Consider the following 21,114-nt stretch of genomic DNA (forward strand, 5'->3'; position numbering starts at 1 on the left):
ACATTTTAAAGAACATTTTAAAGAACATTTTAAAGAACATTTTAAAGTACATTTTAAAGAACATTTTAAAGTACATTTTAAAGAACATTTTAAAGAAATCCAACAAATGGAACTGTATTTTTGCCTTTCTATTAAAGAGAAAGAAGAAATAATACATTATATTTTGTAGCACCTACCATCAATATTTAACATCATTTTCCATAATGAAGGTCTGACCGACTGATGGAAGCCAAACCAAACCTCCCTGCCACCACCCAAAGGATTTGAGCACCCTTCTGATGCTGTAAAAAAAGATCTCCCCACGGGAGTATACCTGCAATAAAGCAAAGAAATGCACATCAGACAACTAAAGCAAAAATTGCAATAAAGCCAAAAGTAATGCAAATTCCTGTTCACAAAAGCACAGAAATGTCAAGAGATTCAAATTACCAATAATCTGAGATTCCTGGCAGGATTCAGGTTACACCTCTAAAATCCAGCTCGTTACAGTAAGAAACTGGCTACCACTCAAATTTGTTTAACTTTATTTTCAGTATACTTTTTAATATATCTACTAATTCAGACAAAAAGCATTTTTATTTGCATTCTATTAAAAATTCAGCTGCGCTTCAGTAAGAAAAGAATTAAACATCTCTGCTATTAAAACACCAACGCAATAATCTCTCCCCTTACTTGTGCGTACCCTGAAACACAACAGACGTTATGTGTGGGTAAACGAGTGATCTAATAAATACTTCTGATACATCTTTCCTCTTGATAATTAAGTACTGCACACTTAATAGCAAACTAATCATATCCAGAGCCAGTATGATCCTCTGAACAAGCTATCTGACAGTATGGGCTGTTTTCTGTGCTGTAAAACCTGATTAAAGTAATTTTACCTTTTTAATCCATAATATGAGGATAAAGTCAACATACTATAAGGTTATTTAAAGTAATTTGCATAAATTGAACCCATATTCCCTGTTTGGCCCTTCAAAATGGGAAAGTTCTGCCCTACTAAACTTTACTTTCCAATTGAATGTAATTTGCAAAGTGGTCTTAAGTGACCTGTTTCGTGGCAGCAGAATTAAGCCCAGTATCTCTTGGGTGTGACTGAAAATACTGTAGATCCCACTTACTTGGAAAATAAAACAAGTCAAGTAGTTTTTCAGTTTTTCTTTTCTATAAAAATAGCCATATAGGGTGCCATTAATGTCCCCCCAGCACTGCATCCTTTATACAGAACTGGCAATGAACATCTGCCCAAGGACACAGAGGAACAGGGTAACAAGTTGATTTAAAACCACCCTTCCACCTCTACCAACCTCCAAGTACTTCCCACTCGGGGAGAGCTTCCTTCTCCAAGGCTACAGGGAAAAGAGGGAGATGGCAGGACACCCCTGAGCCAAAAGCACACAAACAGGGAGCCAGACCACTGGGGGAAGGGTCTCGTGTCCCAGGCTGGAGGCTCCTAATCCCACCGGATGAGCGAAAAGCGCCGTGTTGCCCCTTGCCTGAGCCTGCCATCCGCTGTGGTTGAGGTATAAAAGCACATCCTACCCAAAAAGGCCACCAAAGCGATTCAAATAACACCTAAACCACGTCAAGGTCTTCCCCTCACCTCATGGAAGGCAAGTGCCTCATCACTACATCCAGTGCCTGGATGGTCTCAAACGGGACACTTGGCAGCCGGCCAGAAAGAGCATCATGTAAAGCCTGCAAACTCACACAGGACATCCACTTTATAGCCACCTTAAATATTCTGTCCTTTCCTTCTCCTGGCAGCGTGACCTCCAGCTCCACCTGCAACAATGCCAAACAACAAACCAAGATGATTCTTTCCATTGAAAGAGGGGGGAGAAATGGAAGGGGCTCAGAAGGGACGAGTGATTCCTCTAAACAGCCCTATAAAGCATGGGAGGAGACAAAAAGCAACATGATGAAGCAACAACATACATTAGGTACAGCCTCTTTTTGCAGTTGAGATCTTCCCAGAGGTGTATTTCAGAAACCTGGATGCTTCCCAGCTGGCAACTATCTCCCTCTGTCAGGCAATACTGTAATTTGGGAGCGCTTGTATCAACCGGGAGGTCTCGGTGAAGATCCGAAAACCTGATTTCAGATCCCTACCACGTCCCAATGCATCACTGCTCATGTCAGCTCCTGCACGCCCAAAATAAAACATGGGCTGTCACCACCTGCCAAGACTCATGAATTTCTGGTATTTGCTCTCTAGAGCACCCGAGTGCTTTATATACTACTGCTGTAGACAGTTCAAACAAGAGAAAACAGGAGCTTTAAAAAGAGATTAAAAAACCAAACACCAACCCCCCCAAACAAAACAAAAAAACCCACAAAACCCACCAAGTCAAAACCCTCTTATTTTTAAATACCAAAGAAAGAATAAATGGTGATCCCCAAGTACTAACAATGATATTAGGCATGAAACATCTTATGCCATCTTATGCCTACTTTGAATTTTTTTGTCTAAAAAAACACTGACAAACTACATTACGGTAAATTACTTCATCCAATTACTTTTAATTATTTGTACTGCTGATTTCTCCTCTTTCTTAAAACAAAGAAAGTCTGAGCACCAAAGTTCTTAAGCCGACTAAAATTAAGGCTTGTCTGAAATGATTAGCAGTTGTTGGAGTGACTACAAGAAATAACAAGATCAGAGTATCCTTTGTGCTGGATACAAACAAAAAACGTTGTATTTTCCTGTCCTAGGGAGCTTGCAATTTAAATACAAAAGGCATCCACTTAACAGACAAACTGCAATTAGTGGGCCAGCAAATAGGTGGGTAACAGCAAACCAGGATCTGCCAGCATCTGGTCTCTTGCAACAGTTCGATTCTTCTGCCCAAAAATAGGAAGGAAAGATAAAACACAAATAACAAGCCTTCCCCTGTGCACCAAAAATGAGCTGACCATCTATAGTAGGCACACAAAATTAATATTACAGCTGCATCTTTCCTCTAGCACAGACGTCATTCCCCAGGAGACCCGAGCAGAGGAAGGAGCTGCACGGCTGTGGGACAGCAACGGGAACTGGAGTCTAATCACGGGGTCACTGGGGTGAATCTGGCCCAGAAGGTCAGCTCAGCTCAAATCTGTGCAAAGACAGGGACAGGTTTTCAGCTCACACAGGCTGGAAGCTCTCCATGAAACCTTTTTTTCCATCACACCATGAAAAGGTCCTCAACTTGGATCCCACGTACAGCAGGTGGAAGAGTCTATCGCTCCTGAAGTGTATTTTCCTTTAAACCTCTCTCCTCCTCCAAATCAAGTTTCGTAATTTCTGCTTGAGCAACTCCGTCTAGTGGGAGATGGCCCTGACTATGGCAGGGGGTCGGAATGACATAACCTTTAAGGTCCCTTCCAACCCAAACCATTCTACACTTATTCCCAATACTGTTAATACACAACTAATCTGATTATTAACAACTGTTGGCATCCTTAATCTAAAAAAAGGATTTTACTTTTTTTCGCCCACCCCTGGTTTCTATTTAGAAAACTCCTTCACCATGATAGAATGGAAGATGAAGAATGTGTTGCAGTATCCATGTCCCTGGTGGAAATAAATGACCCAGGATTGAAGAATTTCTATTCCAGGTGTTCGACTGCAAACACCGATGAGGTTTAGCAGAGCTGTGACTGCTGAATTTGGGCCAAGCAGTTTTTGCTGCTGGGTCTGACTCCAGAAGAGTTGAATTAAGAGTCACCGCTCAAATAAGTAAGTTTTAAATCCAACTTTCCTGTTTGTTTTTTTTTTTCCCCCCTTAAATATCTCACTTCATTTACACACTACTGAAAGTTAATGTTTAGTTAAAAAAAAAACAAAACAAAACATAAAAATATAAAAAAATGTGTCCTTAATCCTCATGCACAAGTTCACACATACTTTTAGGCACTGCTAATCAGAGTCTATATCTTTCAGTAATATTTTATTTATTCCACCCTATTAAGGACAAATGAACACATTTATGTTTGACAGAGTAAACAAAACAAGAAAAATTTCAAAAGGAAGTAATTTTAAATGGGAATTTTACTATATCTTTAACTATTAGGGATAAACTCTACAGCAAAATTTAATGTTTGATTTATAATCTATCCCCAAATAATAAAAAAAAAAAATCTACAATCTCAGTCACTAACCTGCTACCTGCTAGACTCACTGCTGAACTGCAAGACAGTTAACATAATTTTGCAGCTAAAGGAACTAAACAAAAGGGATTTTACTGTCAGGATGAAAAAAATCATTAAGCCTGTAGAAAATTTTTAAAGCCATTCTTAAAAAGAATAGGTCTTGAAGCTGATGTGGTCTGAATTACTAATACAAATCAGAATAGCACTGTTTAAAAATAACAGAAATTTAACCTGACCATGTGTTTCTGGGGAATTCTTAGTACTCTTTCTTCTGTATAAAATATAGGCAACATTACATGATTATTTTGCCGTGTTTTGAGCATACAAAGTACCTTTTCTTTATTAATCCAAGAGTTTTTCCTTCCCAGGGATTCAGGGGAAAGCAGATGAACAGTTCCCAATCAAATATTTGGTTGCCTACCTCCCATGGCCTTGTTTGGAAACCTCAAGCTATGGATGTAGGAAAGAGCTCTGCTTCTGTCATGTACAGAGCTCTCAGCAGGACTTCAAACAGAGAGAGGAGTAAGTTTGTGGCCATGGACAGGACTGAGACTTTCCTTCTGGAAAAGGGAACAGCAGCAGGATTGCTGTATCAAACTGCTCTGAACAGTTCATTCATAATTACTGTTTTTCTAATTAAAGACTAATTAAGATGTAGGTTAAGATCTATCAGACGCTCTTGTATCTTGCTAGGTGAGAGAACTCTCAAGTTCAATTAAAATTAAATTCTAGCTTTTAATTGCAGAGGGACATTTTAGGGAATACATAAGTAATGCAGGAATTGAGTACAAAGCTGCTGTTGGAGGTGATGTGGGTTTGCTGTTTGAACATATGAGGAAAGAGGAGACTATTAAATATCCTCCTACCTTGACATTCTCTTTCTTCTCAGTGCGTACAAGTAAAAACTAAGAAAATATCATGTTAATATTTACATATTCCATATTTGTTCTGAAAGGTCTAAAGAAATGAAGAAATTAAAGAGTGAAAATAAGGTACAATAAGGAAAGAATGAAAACAGGTTTGATAACCAGGAAAGCCAAGCAGAAGAGTATTTATATAAACAGAAAAAGTTATAAAAGAAGCAGAGTTGTCAGCAAGGACCAAAAAAACCCAGGCCAGAACAACCACTACCAACTAGAGATGAGGAGAGAGTGCATTAATTAAGCTGAAGAGCAACAGGAGGGGGAAAAAATATTGACAATTTGGTGTCAGCCCTCTGTTTAGCACCAGTTCTTCCACCACCAATGCATACTGCAAGTAAGTTAAGATCTTCCACTTAGATTAAGGATCATCTATTAATCACTGTATGTTCATGAATCTTTTCAGTGTGATCCTAAACGTAATCAGATGTGCAGCAAGCTTACTCATTTGTTATGTACAGAACAGTCAAAGAAAACTCCACCAAAGAAACTTAATCTAATTATGCTGGAGCAAAGTCCTAATACCTACAAGCTTCACACTGGTTTAAATCATGCTTAAACCAATTTAGCACCATGTAAAAATTTCCTGCATTAAGCTAAATTTCCCCACGTCCGATTTTAAACGGCTCAAGGTTTATCTCTATTAGCTCTTTCCTCCAGGGGAACATTAATACATGTAGAGCAGAACAACTGACAGTGTCCTGTATCCCATGGGAAACAGGAAAAAACCCAGGAGTTTATAGAAAGTGAGCCTAAATGTGAGCCATAGATGAAACCACCTGAACTGTCCACTAAACCTCCACTAAAAACACCTCCTCAGTGACCACCTATTCCATGTGATCATCACTCTGGCAAGATTGGGAACTTTTTTCCTGGATGAGGAAAAAGAAGTAATCTCTAATACTTTTAATGAGCCCTTTATAGTTTACCCAGACATTACCTTATTGGTTAATGAAGAGTAATTAAGACTGGAGGAGAGACTGACCTTTACTGCACGACATTCACTTAAACAGATTGGGAGGAAATAAAAAAAAATAAAGATTAAGAGCTTGATTCAGGTAGAACTATTAACTATGTCAAGCACTGCACAAGCAAACAGTACGGGACAGCAAAGAACTATTTTAGAGCTGCTGAATTTCAGAAGACTTGAGCTCTGTTCCCAGTTTCTACATTTTTCTGTATTCCCCTTTACCCCTTACATTTTATTTTTGTCTCCTGAGGTTGTAATCAACGCCTGTGGGATAGGATAGTCCTTCCCTGTAACTGTGCAGGCCTCACCTTGCACCCATAGCAGAAGGGACTTACTGTACTACCATCAGGAATGAAAAATGAATGAAAACTAATGATAAAAAGGCCACGGAAAATTCAAACTAGTATCGGATCACAGACACCCAGACTAAGTTATTTTATAGGGCTTGTGTGTTAGCATGTTCCAACAGAGTCCCTTCTACTTCACCAGTCAATGGGCACAGGAGCAGCTCCAAGCAGAGCCCAAAGAGGTCACCGCCCCATGGAGAGCTGGCAAAGAGAACAGTCCCCTCCAACTGCCCCAGGGCTAAGACAGCAGGTCTTAACCTGTGCAGTTTAAATTAGTTTGGCTCTCAGTCATAAAGGATTAGGGAAGAGGTTCTATACAGGCAACGGAGAGATGGAGGAGCTTCTTCCAGCTACTGATAGAGAGAATAAGCTTAGAGTGAGCCTTGATGAGATTAGCGAGGTGACAGAACAGCTGCTGCTGCCTGGAGGGTGTTCCCAGTCCCCTCTAAACTCAGCTCTGTTCTCACTTTCTCCCTAGTGCCAGTCTGGAGCTGGTCCAGTGTCTGGGGCAGCTGATCCAGCTCACCAATGCAGCAGAAACCACGCCAGAAGAGAGGAAGAGAGGGAGGAAAGAAGGGAGATGGAAGGGGGAGTGACCACTCCACACTTGAGTCCTGGCAAACCACATCCTGAGCAGAGCACAACAGCAGGAGACACCTACTCCAGAAACAATCTGTTCTATCAGCTGTTAGACAGGCTCTGCAAATACCACCTTAAAATCTTCAACTAGAAACTTTTCTATTTAAAACTTACTTTATCTCTCCCGATGGGAAGTGGCATAGCTGTGTAAAGGTTTTTTCTTCCATCAAACACTGGTTTGCGGTCCCCAAAAATCTGGGTTTTAAAGTGCTGAACCATATGCTCCACTATTTCTCTGAAAATACAAAAAGATTAAGTTAATTCAACCTTTTACTTTGAATGTTAAGTAGCAGATGAATACTAACACTAATATGTACCAATAGAGGTATTAGGTCAATGAAAGGATTGTCCATTTTTGGCTATTAAAGGCAAGATTTGTTTGACTGATCTGAATTAATGCAACCTTTTCCCAGACTATACTGTTTTCTTAAAACTGCTATTTTTAGCTTTTTCAGGTTTAAACTTTCCTTCCTCTTTTCTGTGATCTAATGAAAGTGGTGAAGTGAAAGCTTGTGCTTTCTCACGCTCAAAACTGGTGCTGGGTATCTCCTGGGGCTTCTGCTTCCCTGTCCTACAGCCCTTTCTGCAGAGGACCAAAGACTCAGCAGACTAAGCAGCTTTCAAAAATATCACTATCCCAGCTTACAGCCTCAGTGTAATGATGACAGTTCTATGATGACAGCAACATGCAAACTTTCTGCATTGCACTAGGATAACTTTTCAATTCAATTTTTTCATGTCCCCAGAAAAACTGGGATCCATCCAACAGAGCTGGATATGCCCTTTCACCGGGACCTGTGCATATTAAAAATATTCATTTAAGCATGGCTGGAATTAGGCTGCATGTCTGTATGAAGTGAGTGGGGAAACCACTCACACAGTTCTTGTCAAACCACAATGTTTACACACTGGTCATGCAAAGCAGTTCAGCAGCCATGGGAGGTCAGCTGGAGTAATAACACCCTTTGATGCCAAAGGTCTTTGGCCCCAGTGTCCCACAGAGACATCCTTCAGGCCATGTGTGATATCCAAAATCCATCAGCAATGTGCAATCTGAACACACAGCCTGGGGCAAAAGGGCATTAAGAGGTTAAAATGACAGAGAAAGGAAACCACTGTTCCTTCAGCACTGCTGACAACCACCAGCTCGGAGATGCTGCAGGTGAGTGCTTCATACACCTCCACTTGGCAAGGTAATTAACCCAGCACACAGTCAGGTATTAGATGCTGCAAAACCTGAGATGAAACTCTGAGCTCATTCAAGAAAAGAATTAAGACTATTTTAACTGGCAATTTCTTTGCTGTGTCCCAAGACTTATCTTAAAATAAGATGTGACCACTGAAAGAAACTCTTATGACTTCTGTGAAGTATGAATCAAACCTGACCCAGTAATATCTGCCTCAGGTCTGCAGTGTCTGACTGAACAAGTAGATAATTTGAAGGGTGGGAGGAAGGAGGTACTTTTCAACCTTGAGTTAAAGATTGAGCTATGGAAACCCCACTCTCTTTCTGAGCAAGTTCTTCTGGTTGTGAACTGCTTTATATAAAAAAATGAACACTTCCACTTAATGTTTTCAAGCTTCAAACCACATCCACATTTAGCAACAGAGCTTCTCAGCTGTGGGCGGAGATATCAATGAAAACTATGTTATTTTCTCCATTTGAAGTTAAAAGAAGAGTTATTTACAAATTCACCAACTTCAGCCCTTTGGGACTACTGTTCTGTTGAGCTCCTGTAAGCACACCAAGAACTCTGGGCCAGCTACTGGACCCACAGTTCATCCTGCACCCTGACAAGTCCTTGTGAATTAAAGTGTATAACCAAACTCACACTGCTCACTCAGCCTGTCCAACTCCCAAATAGACCTGACCTTTCTGCCACACATGAAGAATTGCAGCCAGACTGTATTAATTTGGCACAGCAGCACGTTGTCTCAGCTGTGTGTTTCCCAGCCCTGCTCCAGCTCATGTCTCAGTGTGGAACTTGCACGTACACTACACATCCTGCAGGGATCTGCAGGGCCACAGCATGAGCTGGAGTTAGTCCTAGAGTAAAACTGAAGAATGAAGCTGGGACAGATGAGGAAGTAGAGCAAAAAAAATCTCCTTCTCTCCTTTTTAGAGGTTACAACATGTAAAGTAATGATAAAAACTACTTACTAAAAATATACATCTGAATTACATAACCAAAATACTAGAAACATGTAAGCCAGTTGGAAAAAAGCATCATTTAGAATTGGATTACACATGCATCCTGCATAATCCCATATACAGATATCCCATATCCCATGTATCCCAGTACACACATAGGACTGAAAAGTCAGCTCACAACAACCCAGGTAGGGGCAGGTGAGTGCAGGTACATTACAGGGTAATACACAAAGCAGTAAGAACTCAGAAGAAATAAAACATACACTTCAGTAAGTGAATCCAATCTGTATTCTTACCATACTGAACTGAGAAACGTGCACCACACCACTGCTGAATGCATTTATGACATCTCTGCTTACTGCAGAGGGCATTTAATCTGTGCAGATCTGTCCCTGCTCCTGTTACCACAACAGAGGAGTGACCAACCTGACAAAGCAGAGCAGGACACGAGCTGGCAGTGGACAAAACTTGCTGCTGAACATAATCTGCCTTTTCAGTGAGGAAAAACTGCTTTAATAATTATGCTCTCTGCCACTGGCAAGCACCCACATGCGGGACCATAACAGAGTGATCACACAGAACTACAACACACACGAGCCATGCAGCACTCAGCTCCCAGAGGAGCTACAGAGGCAACGTGGATCACTGTGGATCGGCCAGCAGCAGTTGTGAGGGCTGGAGCAGTGGCAGGAATATCAGTCAATGAAAGCAAAGCTCTCATGGCTCCCACTGTGAAAAAAGTAACTGCTCCAAGTGTTTTTCAGTGGTCCAGTGCAGTAGGAGCATGTTGGTGAAATCAGCACTTGCCCTTGGGCAAGAAGAGAGTTCAGCTTAATATATTTAACAACAGTCTTTGCTTTTAAAACTAAACTCAGTTCTTGACTACCTGAAAAAATAAATTTATAACAGATCACCACAGAAAAAAAAAACAGACAGCAAAGCACAGTGATGCTGCTTTATGAAAACACTGTCATCACCAACTCCTCAGAATAACAACAGAGAATGCCCTCAGGTTTATTAAATCACATTAAGAAAACCATGGCTTTCAGGTGGCTTTTTTGACTCCACACTTTGTTCATTTTCATGATTTCACATTCCACCCATGTGACCTTTTTTAACAAGGAAAGGTTTTGCTCTTGAATATATAAACAAGCCATTCTGATCCTCTACAGCTGACATGTAGGTAGTTATGATGATGACACTTGTGGTTTCCAGTCAGTGCCAAGTCTCGTTCTCAAGTTTCACTTCTGGCAACGCCGCTCTTTTTCAAGTCAATGAAGCTGCACACTCTGACTAACAAGGCACACATGCCAAGTGCAAGACCTGCCTGCTTGTTTCCTTGGCCACCTTGCTATCTGTGTCAGGAGCAGAGCTTTCCCTTATATAGAATCTACTGATGCAGGATAATTTCTTACCTAATTTAGTACCTCTACGATCCTCTCACAGCAGGACAAACAAATGGGGTTTTCCTTCCTTTGTGAGTAGGGAAAGCTGGGAAAACAAGCTGGTTACACCAACTCCCTGCTGAAGGACTCATCAATTGCACTTCAATATTTAACCAAGCAACACTAAATCATATTTAACAAGTTGGCTCATACTGACCCAGCTCCACTAGAGCTAGTACAGTTTATCCATCTGTCACCAGTGGCGTTGATCAGCAGCATCTTAAGATGCTGACAAATTCAATCCAAATAAAGACTTGGAGGGAAAAAAAGAGCCCATGGATGGATATGCAAAGTTGGAAGTGATCAATACAACCAGTGGCTAAAGCCAGACACATCCTCTCAGCCATCGGGGAAAGCACATGGGTCCAGCATTTTCAAAGGAAAACAAGACTGTAAATAAACTGAGGAAAAGCAAAGCACAGTATTACCTGTTAACTCTTCTAGGGCATTTTTCTGGCTTTATATCCAATTCATAATGGTAGATATCTATTTTAGGAATGTCCATTTCAAAGAAGTTGGCCTGCAGTTTGATTGTTCTCCCAGAAGTGCCAAAATCTGGTCGAGGAGGAGGTTTAAAGGCATATCCCTGTATTGGTGGTGGCAACGGTGGAGGAGGTGTGAGCACTGAAACAGAGAGAAAGCACAGCTTAGCCATCAGCTGTATCAAACTGACAGCTCAACAAATTTACCAATGGCTATCTGACCAATGAATCACAGCACATTTCAACTGGTAGCTTTTTTTAAACAATCGAAAGCATAAAAAAATACAAATAATAAAAAAACCCTGCTATCAGGAGTCCATGAATTCTATCTTCTTCCCATGCTTGTTCACCATTTGCTGTATTTCCTAGCCCTGATTACTGAACAGAATCTTAAAATCAGTTGCATTTTCCTATACTACAAGTCAGCTGGGTGGGAATGTCATAGTCCAAGTGGGCACTGCTGAGAAAGTGAGAACCATGATCTTCCTTATAGGGAAGAACCTTGGTTTCAAAACAAATCATTTAAGCACCTTTATTTAAGCAAACACCTATAAAATGGAGTTTCCACCACTTTCTTCCGTGCTGCAGCTCTCTGGAAAACACTATGTATTAGAATTAACTATATCCTACTGCTTCCTTTACACAGAAAGCAAACAGAGCAAATACTCTATTGCTGCTGTACTGAATTCTTGAGCTCAAACACCAGACAGATCAGACAACGTGAAGCAGAAGCACAATAGCTGCTTGTCATTGTTTCAATCTAGGGAATTCCACTAAAATCCACAGAGAAGTGTGTGAGGTACCAACTCAGGTACTGAAAACTTCAGCCTCAGTACTCAGGTGTTCTGTGGTCTGGAGCAATAACAACTTGCAGTAAAACCTTCACATATGGAGTAACCCAGGAGGCTTCTCATTACTTATGTAAGAAGCCAGGTGTGGTTTCCTGGGATTATCAAACTCAGTTCTCTGCTAGCACCAGAAACAACACACATCCCTTCATTAACAGATCACTCACCACTTTTCCGCCCTCGCTTTCCCTACTGGAAAGCTGTTCCAGAACTGTGATGCTTCAACGCTCAGAAACATCCTTCTATATTTATTTATTCATTGGCAGATTATACTCTGTGATTCTTCAGATTGAGTACTCCTGACTGCATTTTTAGATTTAAACCAAATTCCCATTTAATACTTAATTCTAGGCTAAACTACTTCTGTTAGTCTCTTCTCATAAACCTGACAATGCCTCCTATACTCCACGGTGAAGTTTCACATACTTATTCCTAACGTTTATGCAAAGTTTGTTAATGAAATAAGACCATTCCCATCATTAGTAGCATCATTTCCCCACTTTACCCTTCAAGACTCCCCATGGCCAGTTTCCCATTCATCAGTATCTCCTTATTTTTACAGTCCTACTAACCTGACTTTCAGCACCAATTTCCCCACATACTAAATATTTTATCAGAATCCAGATAACTTGGTTTGATATTGGGAACATGCTAGGTAGATTTGTTAAATTATTTTTTTTTAAATCCTGTTTCAGATTTTGTCTCCCAAACATATTCTGAGGCATCCACCCTTTTAATGTCGTGCCACCAAAATTCCATTTGCTTTTTCCCCTCTCTTTTATAAACATTGCCATTAAAGCCTGTGATTCTCCAACACTAACTCCATCAAAACATTAAAGACACTTGTTGCTGAAGACCTGCATTTCCATGACTTAAAACTTCAGTTTTGCCTTCAATGGCAATACAGCAATTCCCACTTAAACATTATCCATCCATGTTGCCTTTGCAGTGCCAACACCTGCCCTGAGAAATGGAGCAAAGTGTCACCTCAGCTCGACTATTATCTGTGACCCAGTCCTGCCAGGAGCAGCACATCTGCCTCTGCATCTGACTATAGCCACTTCCAGCCCTGAAGGAAAGACAAAATACTCAGCTCACTAGTTCTGCTCAACCTTTGGCAATTTTTTTTCTTAATTCCTGCACATCTTGACTTCTCAGACGTGACTTTTCACTTTTTCCCAACGCTTACAGGCCCTCTGCTTCCTTCATATTTTTCTGAAGGTGATAAACTCACTCAGGTGGCCCCGCAGTCACCACATCCCCTCGTTTGGTGTGATAAATTCACAGTTTCTGTGTCATTAGGTGGAAAGCCATCCTCTGCTGTGGGTAAGACACCTAACAAAGTTATTTATAGCATTATCACTACAGCTGGAAATAACAGAAAAAATACTCCCACAAATATTTACACTTGCAATATGCCAAAGGTTTCCATGATCCACCCCCAAATCCGATAAGGAGGATGTGCACCAAGCACCTGCCTCTACGCCTCCAGAATCTCGTTCACCATCTTTTTCCCAAAGAAATCTGTCTCCCACATATGATTCCAGACATTCTGTTGCTGAATTCTTTACAGCTCATCACTGCACATATTTTTATTTCCATCCTCCCCTAACGGAACATCCCCATTTGAAAATTATGTCCTAATCATTAACGTTATTCTGTGATTTTTTTGTGTGTGTATTTCCACGATCCCCATAACAGCACCCATTCAAAAATATTTTAATTTTCTGCTCAGGCTCCTGGAATTTGGATTTTAACATTTCCATTGCTTGTTATTCACACTCTGCATTCCAAGTATGTCCTTACCACTATTACCTGGCCAACTGTTATCAATATTGAGCAATTCTCTTCTCCTTCCTGTTTATTTTTAGGCCTTCTAACATTTCTGTATCTAGTTCCACATCCTAATTTCACTGACCTTCCTTTTTCTGTGCTACATCATGACTAGATTTCAGAAATACAAAAAAAAATTAAACTTAGGAATTGGAAGTACAAAGACAAGCATCATGGAAGGGGACACACCCCCCCACCAAGCTATTTATGCTGCCAATTAAAGTAATTTTGTAATTAAGCAATAGACCCTCCTCCCTCTATATTAAAATGGGATTGGGTTTTGCTTCACAGAGGCACAGTGAAGCCATATCTGTAATTGTTCAGGGACCAACACAAGCACATGCTGCTCAACAACATCACCACATCCCTCCACTGGCGTTTTAGTGAATAAAAGTGAGGGCACGGACTCAGTTTTGAGAATAAGATGAAATGCTGAGAGTGGCACAACTCCTGGGGAAGGATGTGAACACAGTTTTATAACCTGCATGACTCATGGAGGGGAAAAAAAAAAGCACCAAGCTGTTCAGAAAGCAGCACCACTGCCACTTGCATTTTCGTTTTAAACGGTTTTTTCAATGATTTGGTTTTTTACGATCCAATTAAAGAAAAAAAATTAAAAAAAAAAAGAAAAGGAAGCTATTTCTGGCTCAACTCCCAAGGCAAACTTATTTAGGGCAGGGTGTTGCTTCAAGGAGATAAGTACTGTTTATTAAACAGCAGCACTGACCCGATAAGCACTCAGCCTACATTTCTGCCGCCTCAAACAGAGACGTGTGTTAACTACAGAGCTGAGGGGTGGGAATTGAACTCCAGGGGAAAAAAGCTAAATAATACAACCATTGATCTGAATTCACATTTTGGACTACTGCCTCAAATTGAGAATGCAAAACCAAACTATCTTGTGTTAAACTTACTACAGCAACCAGCTGTGAAGTGTAGCATTACAAAATGAATTTGGTGCTGACAGAACAGAGGGATAAGGCTCCACCTTGTATCAAAACATGATAGAAGCCTTGAGCCTTGATCATGAGACGCAATTGCAACGTTCAAAGTGATCAGCTGCCCCAACTCCCTGTCCAAGTACTCCTGCAGAATTCCCATCACTCACTTTTCAATGTGACAGAAGCTGTATGGACACAGGAAAGCTTTCCTTAGTGCAAAGGTTCCTGCTGGGAAGCTTTTGCAGCATGGTGAGGTGTGTTACAGAGGATGCCACTGGACATCAGAGCTGGAAGTGATGCCCTGCCCCAGGAAACCTGCCAAAATTCACATCCCAATGCACGTGGAGACACCATCATGAACACAGATGATGCTTTGGGAGGGACAGTATCCCAAAGCGCTGGAAAATCTACATGCATTCCTGGATTCTACTTATAAAGTGCTGTCAAGGAAAGACAGAACTAGAAAAAAGATGAAAGACTAATAAACTGGAGCATCCATGTGATAAAGTATTGGAAGCTCCTCACTCATTTGCTAGACCATACAATGAATAATGAGAACATTTCAGCCTTGATATGATGATTAAGACCATCAAGAGCCCCATTTTCAAGTGTGAATTTTTATCAGGAAAAAACACAGACTTCCCATTATAATTCATCCTATTTACATAAACTGAATGTTCATAGTTATCAATCTTAAAAACAGCAATTTCTACCAAAAAAAAAAAAGAAAACCTAGCAAAGACAGATATTAGAAAAGTAACAGTCTTGTGGCAGTTTTATCAAATAAAAATAATAATCCAACAAAATTATTCTGTCAAAAGAGAGTGGTAGGGGAAAGGTAGCTGTAGAAGAACCCTGAGCAATCACAGAAATGCGGCTTTAGTAAAAAAAAGAAAAATTGCTAATTGAAAACTATTGCAAACCCAAAGCCGGCTGTGTGTGTGCTCCTACTCCAGCCATTACTGGGGATCAAAATCAGAGATAAGGGTGACTCAAGGAGCAGACAGGCCAAGACACTCCAAGTCTATAAAACGTGTGAATGAGCCGCACACTTGGATGAGCCGAGTCTACTCCAAAATCCACACAATTATGTAATGATATTTTTCAGGACTGTTTGCTCCACAACCATTCCCCAGACTGGGAGAGTTCATTTCTTTTGTCCTTCATTCTTCATCATTTTTTAAAGCTCAACTGCTGGTCCGCCCAGCACGCTGGAAGCGCTGCCAGTGCATTAAACGTGCACGTTGAAGATTTTTTAGCTGAGAATTGTGCAATTTTAATGTGCAGTCAGAAGCCTAATGAGTTACTGAATAAGAAGGGGCCAAAGCAGTTGCATCGAAGGGCTTGTCGACACAGGAAATCGTCTGAGCATAATTACACCAGTGCAATTATATCAATAAGTTTCCTTGTGTGGCAAGTCCTAACTCATATTTAATAATCAGGTGATGCTTTCACAACTCACAGTATGTTTTAGCAGTGGGCTAACCCAACCTATGTCTATCAAAAGGTAGACTCTCTAAACCCATTTTTCAAAAATACAGTCTCTAAGTGAAAGTAAGGTGGAGGAAGGAAGGAAAGGAGCCTTATTTGGAAGCATCACTTTCAGTTAAGGTTTCTGGATCATCACTACGGGTGTTTTCAGGTACAACCATCATGCACATTCATTGCTGCCTCCAGGTAAGTCACTGATGCCACTACACAGACCCAGAGAGAAGGTACTGATCCTTGGGCAAAAAAATGGGTTTAATAACTTGTCCTCAACTAGTAATCATCACCTATTTTGCCTCCAGAACTGCAGAAAATAACAAAATGACAGACGTGTTCATCGTGATCAGGTTAAAAAGAACCAGGACTGGCAAAGGAAGAGCCTCCAGCAGCTGCTCCAGAAGAACTGAGTATCAAGAACACTGAATAACGTAGGTTGGAAGGGACCAGGCTGACTAGTCCAGTCAAGTTCTGAATATCTTAAAGGACGGAGTTTCCACATCTCCTCTTACAACCTGTTCCACCCCCGTGGTAAAATAAACTTGCCTTCTACTCAACTGGAGTTTCCCGTGCTCCAGCTTCTGGCCTGTTCTGGTGCACCTGCCACAAGTCTGGCTCTATCTTCCAGAAATAGTTATTCAACTACCAGTAATAGAGGGAATTCAGAAAGAATGTGGAAAACATCCAATACAAATCCTTAACAGGAGCTGCACAGAGCTTTTATGTATTTTATTTACACATACATAGTCAGGGCAATAAAGGAATACAGGGAGTTCAGCCTTCTCTTTTTAGGACCCAACTAAAGGGTCCTAAAGTTTCTGTCTTCAAGTTTCTTGACAGTCTGGGTTTTATAAAAAGTTCAACTTTCACACCAGCTTTCTGTTAAGAACCGTTAGGGAATGATAGGAGGGAGGCTGGCAGTGTTTTCCACAAGATAAGGAAAACCCAAAGCTGCAGCTCATAGTCCTTTGATATTATGGGGGCAGAGAAATCTATATGGACCCTGTAGGTCTGTCTGCTGCTCATTAAGGATGTTTTAGAGTACGGACACTAGAAGTTCTTCAGTCAAGCTATAACACTTTTTGACTAGATAATACACAAGAAAAAAAGGTTACAGACTTATCTGTTAATCCCCAATAATTCAACAAACCACACAAGCAGAGCAGAGGAGATGATGTGATCAGATCTTCAGTCATCAATTTTGATAAAACCCTCTCTAAGGTTCTTCTGGCCTCTCAGTGAGCAGCTTCCACAGTTCCTAGCAACAGCACATTGCATGTGCTGAGGTGAGCTATGACAACAAGGGCTGATTCAACACTGATGAGCAAACATGAAGGAGCTGTCCTCACATTTGGACATATTTTAAGTCCGTTGTATGACTACTGAGACATTAGATCCCACTCTGCCAGACTGCTTCCAATTTCTTAGCACTGGAGTATGAAATTAAATACCTTAACAAACAGTAGAACTGTCAGATAAACAGTATTGCCTTCAACCTGTGATCTCATTATGTTCAGTAGACACACTTTAGACATGATTTTTATTGAATAATTGTCACTTCCTGCAAAAGAATTCGAACAAGGTGAACTCTCAAGTCAACCCTTTGATCTACCCATGGCAGGCAGGTTGGATGGGATGATTTTTAAAGGACCCTCCAACCCAAACCATTCCATGATGATTTTGTCTGGAATAAATAATAAGTTACAGATCTACAGCTCCTTTGGTTATTCTGGTTCCTTTCTGACCTCTGTAAGGCAGAGATGTGATCTCTTCATGGTCCCATGGTGCCAGAAGTGATATGATCCACTGAGACCGAAATCACTCCCAGACACCAGCAGCAAGCGGGTGCTGCAGCCACAGATCAAAGGGAGAAACAAGACATCAATCCAGTTTGCTTTGTGAGTTAGGGCCACATTTCAAAGAAGAATATGTGAAAGACTAAGAACAAAAGGCCAGGGAACCAAAGAGGAAGAGATCAAGGCTCCAGAAGAAAGCAGCGGGCGAGAAACTAAGAATGGTTCTTTCCAGCCCACAAGCTGCTTCTGGACAATGTCAACCAGCAAAAGACACCAAGTGTTAGTACTTTGGTTTCCTCCCACATTCCCCTTTCAGCCTCGACCTTCAAAGTCAGCCTCCACATTTTTGAACACCAACAAGCTGGTTCTCACCACCTGCAAGTGGGAAGAGCAGAGCACCATGAGAGCACCCACAGAGCATCCAGAGTGCAGAACTTCCACCCTTACTGTCAAAGATCCAGGTGGCTTGACCCACCCCTGCATGTGAAATTGGAAAAAGTACCACCACAGTCCTTCTGAAGGGACACAGGGAAATGCTTTTAATTACAAACTGCAACTTGAATTAAGTCCTTCAAACAGCAAGCCCCATGCAAACAATGGAGGGATGCTTACATCTCACCCACAAGTCAGCAACCCAGTTTAAAGCTAAATGTGAATTCAAAGTAGAAAATAACTCCATCTCCAGACAAACCTCTGCTCCATGAAGGGGGAAATGGAGAACGTTCTTAGTGCTGTTTAACACACTCGACCATAATGATTCATTCCCTTTTCCACGCCTTAGAAAATGAACTAATTCCAGATGTCTTTTCTAACAATTTGAAATACAGAATATAATGGTATTTTCTGCATTCATAAGAGAAATGCCTCCATTCAGTACAATCTCTCTTTGCCACTCCAAAAGGCCCAAAGTGAATAAACACATCTTTTAAAAGGGGGGAAAAAAACCCAAAACAAACAACCCACTCACTGGCCCCTATTCCTCCCTTCAGGCTGCTTCTCCCCTACAAAAGCTAAGACCAGAAATTATGTATTCATCATCCCACATTACACTTTTTACTTATCCCTTGTTTGCTGAAATGTTGCATTTAGGTTAGGAAAGAAGTGTGGCTCCCCCTCCTTCTATATTACCTGGCACTTACAACTGCACAGGTCTGTCAGAAACAGTCTAACCCATCCCCCCACTGTCTTTACTTTTTTCAAGCTGGTAAAGCACAACTTCTTTATACATCAGGACTGACTCTCCCAATAATTTAACTTTTAACACACAGACTGGAGTTTCCATCCATCCAATTGGTGTGAGGGTGAGACAAACAAGCACTTGCATTCAGTCCCCAGGAGCACAGTCATTCCAGAGCTCCTCCAGGTGCAGAGCTGAGCTCAGCGAGGGGTCCATGGCCCCAACCCGACCATTAAGCACTTCAACACCTTCTGCACACACAAACTGCCATCACATAACACTGTACAGCTCACTGTGACACTCCATCACCTCCACACCTCCAGATCTCAGTCTTTCATGGATTATTTTTTTCCTCAGAAACTGTAAGAACTGGTCTCTGCATTGCAGCTCACGAGCAGACGCTGGATAGATTAAGTCACCTGAACCAGAGCACAAAGTTGCTCCCCCAGCCTGTCCACCCACACTTTTCCTTTCCCTTCCCTTGCCATTACACTTCGTGTCTCTCCTCCGGCCTTCTGTGTCATTAGAGACATTAGTGCCCACAGAACCACAACATCCACTAAACTTAACGAGCCCTAATGGCTCGGGCTTTATTCACTGGCCACTGGCACGTCTTTCTAGTGTGCTGTGCCTCACCAGCTGGGATCTGGTGCCACAGAGGCCCCAGATCTATGTTCCCTGTGGTATTCACATTGTATACAACTTAATGAAACACAGAAGTGATTTGTCCTTGGCTAATTAGAGAAATAAAGCAGGATGGCTGTATTTTGTGCTGTACCTTTGCAAGCACATTCATACCCGCACAGACTTTGGCTGACACTGTTTTTGTGTCAAACCTAAAAATAAAAATTGTCTTCATTCCTAAAAAAATATACAAAACTCAACTGCTGAGCTGTAACTCAGAAGCAGCCATGGCTTCCTTGAGAAAAAAGAAATCTTTTCCCATACCCACACTGGATTAATCTACAAAAACATGAACACTCTCGTGGTTTAGTCTCAGAAAAGAAAAATTCCCAGTTAAGAGCTGAGGTTATGCTTTATTTTATCATTTTAGATAGTGAAAGCAGCTGTAGGAGCATCTTCAACATCCAATGGTATCTAATGCGGTTTTTAGAGATAGGGCTGTGGTTTCCAGCATCACTGCAAAGAGCGTAAAATGCAGGTTCAGAATAGTGGAATAACTGAGATATGACCGAGTGTAGGTTGGCAGCAGAACTCCCCCATCAGAATTTTTTTTCCTATTACATCTCAGGGGTTTTTCCTCCACCTGCTTCTTGTAAGCAACAGAAGTTCTCCTATGAGTTGATACAAAATAAAACTCAGCTATGAAAGGTAAAGAAAGTCACAAGTTTGCTACAGAGAGGCCTCCACAAAGTCTGATATTAAAGGGGATTTGCAAGCCAAGCAATTAGGAAAAAACCCACCACTACTGTATTCTGATCACACAAGGAGACCCAAACAACAAACCTTCATTTCCTTGCCCTGGTGGGAAGTTTCCTCCTTCTGGAAGAAGCTCTGACTTTTTACACAACACACCCTTATGCAAATATTCTGAATCCCTACGAGTTATTCCTAAGCATTCTGTCATTAAACACTGAAGCTCTTCACAAAGTGAAACACACTTATTCACTGAGACATTCATTCTCTTGTATTGTCATTTCTACCTCAGCTTGGGGTTCTTCTCTATTTTATTTTTGTTTTGTTTGTGGTTTAGAGGGTTGGTGGTTTTTTGGGGTTTCTTTTTAAACCCATGTCTCTCAACAGAAGTGTCTAAGTCAGCAGAGCTGAAGCTGACAAGTACTATTATTAAAGAAACCTTATGTTTCACTGGCAGTTAAAAACCACAAACGAGAAAACCCCTGCCCTCCCAAAGTCTTGTCCTCCACGAGGATTTCAGAAACTACGGAGTATAATGGGGTAAGAGAGCACAACCAGCAGAGAAACT

At 41.1% G+C, this 21,114-nt stretch overlaps 1 protein-coding gene across 2 annotated transcripts in view; it reads right to left on the bottom strand.

The window, feature by feature from the left end:
• Positions 1 to 21,114, bottom strand: part of AGO2 (argonaute RISC catalytic component 2) — a 48,107-nt gene that overhangs the window by 20,079 nt on the left and 6,914 nt on the right. The window contains exons 2-5 of one of the 2 annotated variants that reach the window (XM_027684393.1): positions 11,036 to 11,231; positions 7,125 to 7,245; positions 1,604 to 1,785; positions 177 to 313 (exon numbers count right to left, since the gene is read on the bottom strand). In XM_027684393.1, coding sequence (XP_027540194.1) covers positions 177 to 313; positions 1,604 to 1,785; positions 7,125 to 7,245; positions 11,036 to 11,231 — 636 coding nt within the window. Of the gene's footprint in view, positions 1 to 176; positions 314 to 1,603; positions 1,789 to 7,124; positions 7,246 to 11,035; positions 11,232 to 21,114 lie in introns of both variants that reach the window. The other variant, XM_027684392.1, reaches the window with a different exon arrangement.

The sequence above is a fragment of the Neopelma chrysocephalum genome, unplaced genomic scaffold (assembly GCF_003984885.1).
Source record: "Neopelma chrysocephalum unplaced genomic scaffold, ASM398488v2 Primary Assembly neopelma1_66, whole genome shotgun sequence".
NCBI lineage: Eukaryota > Metazoa > Chordata > Aves > Passeriformes > Pipridae > Neopelma > Neopelma chrysocephalum.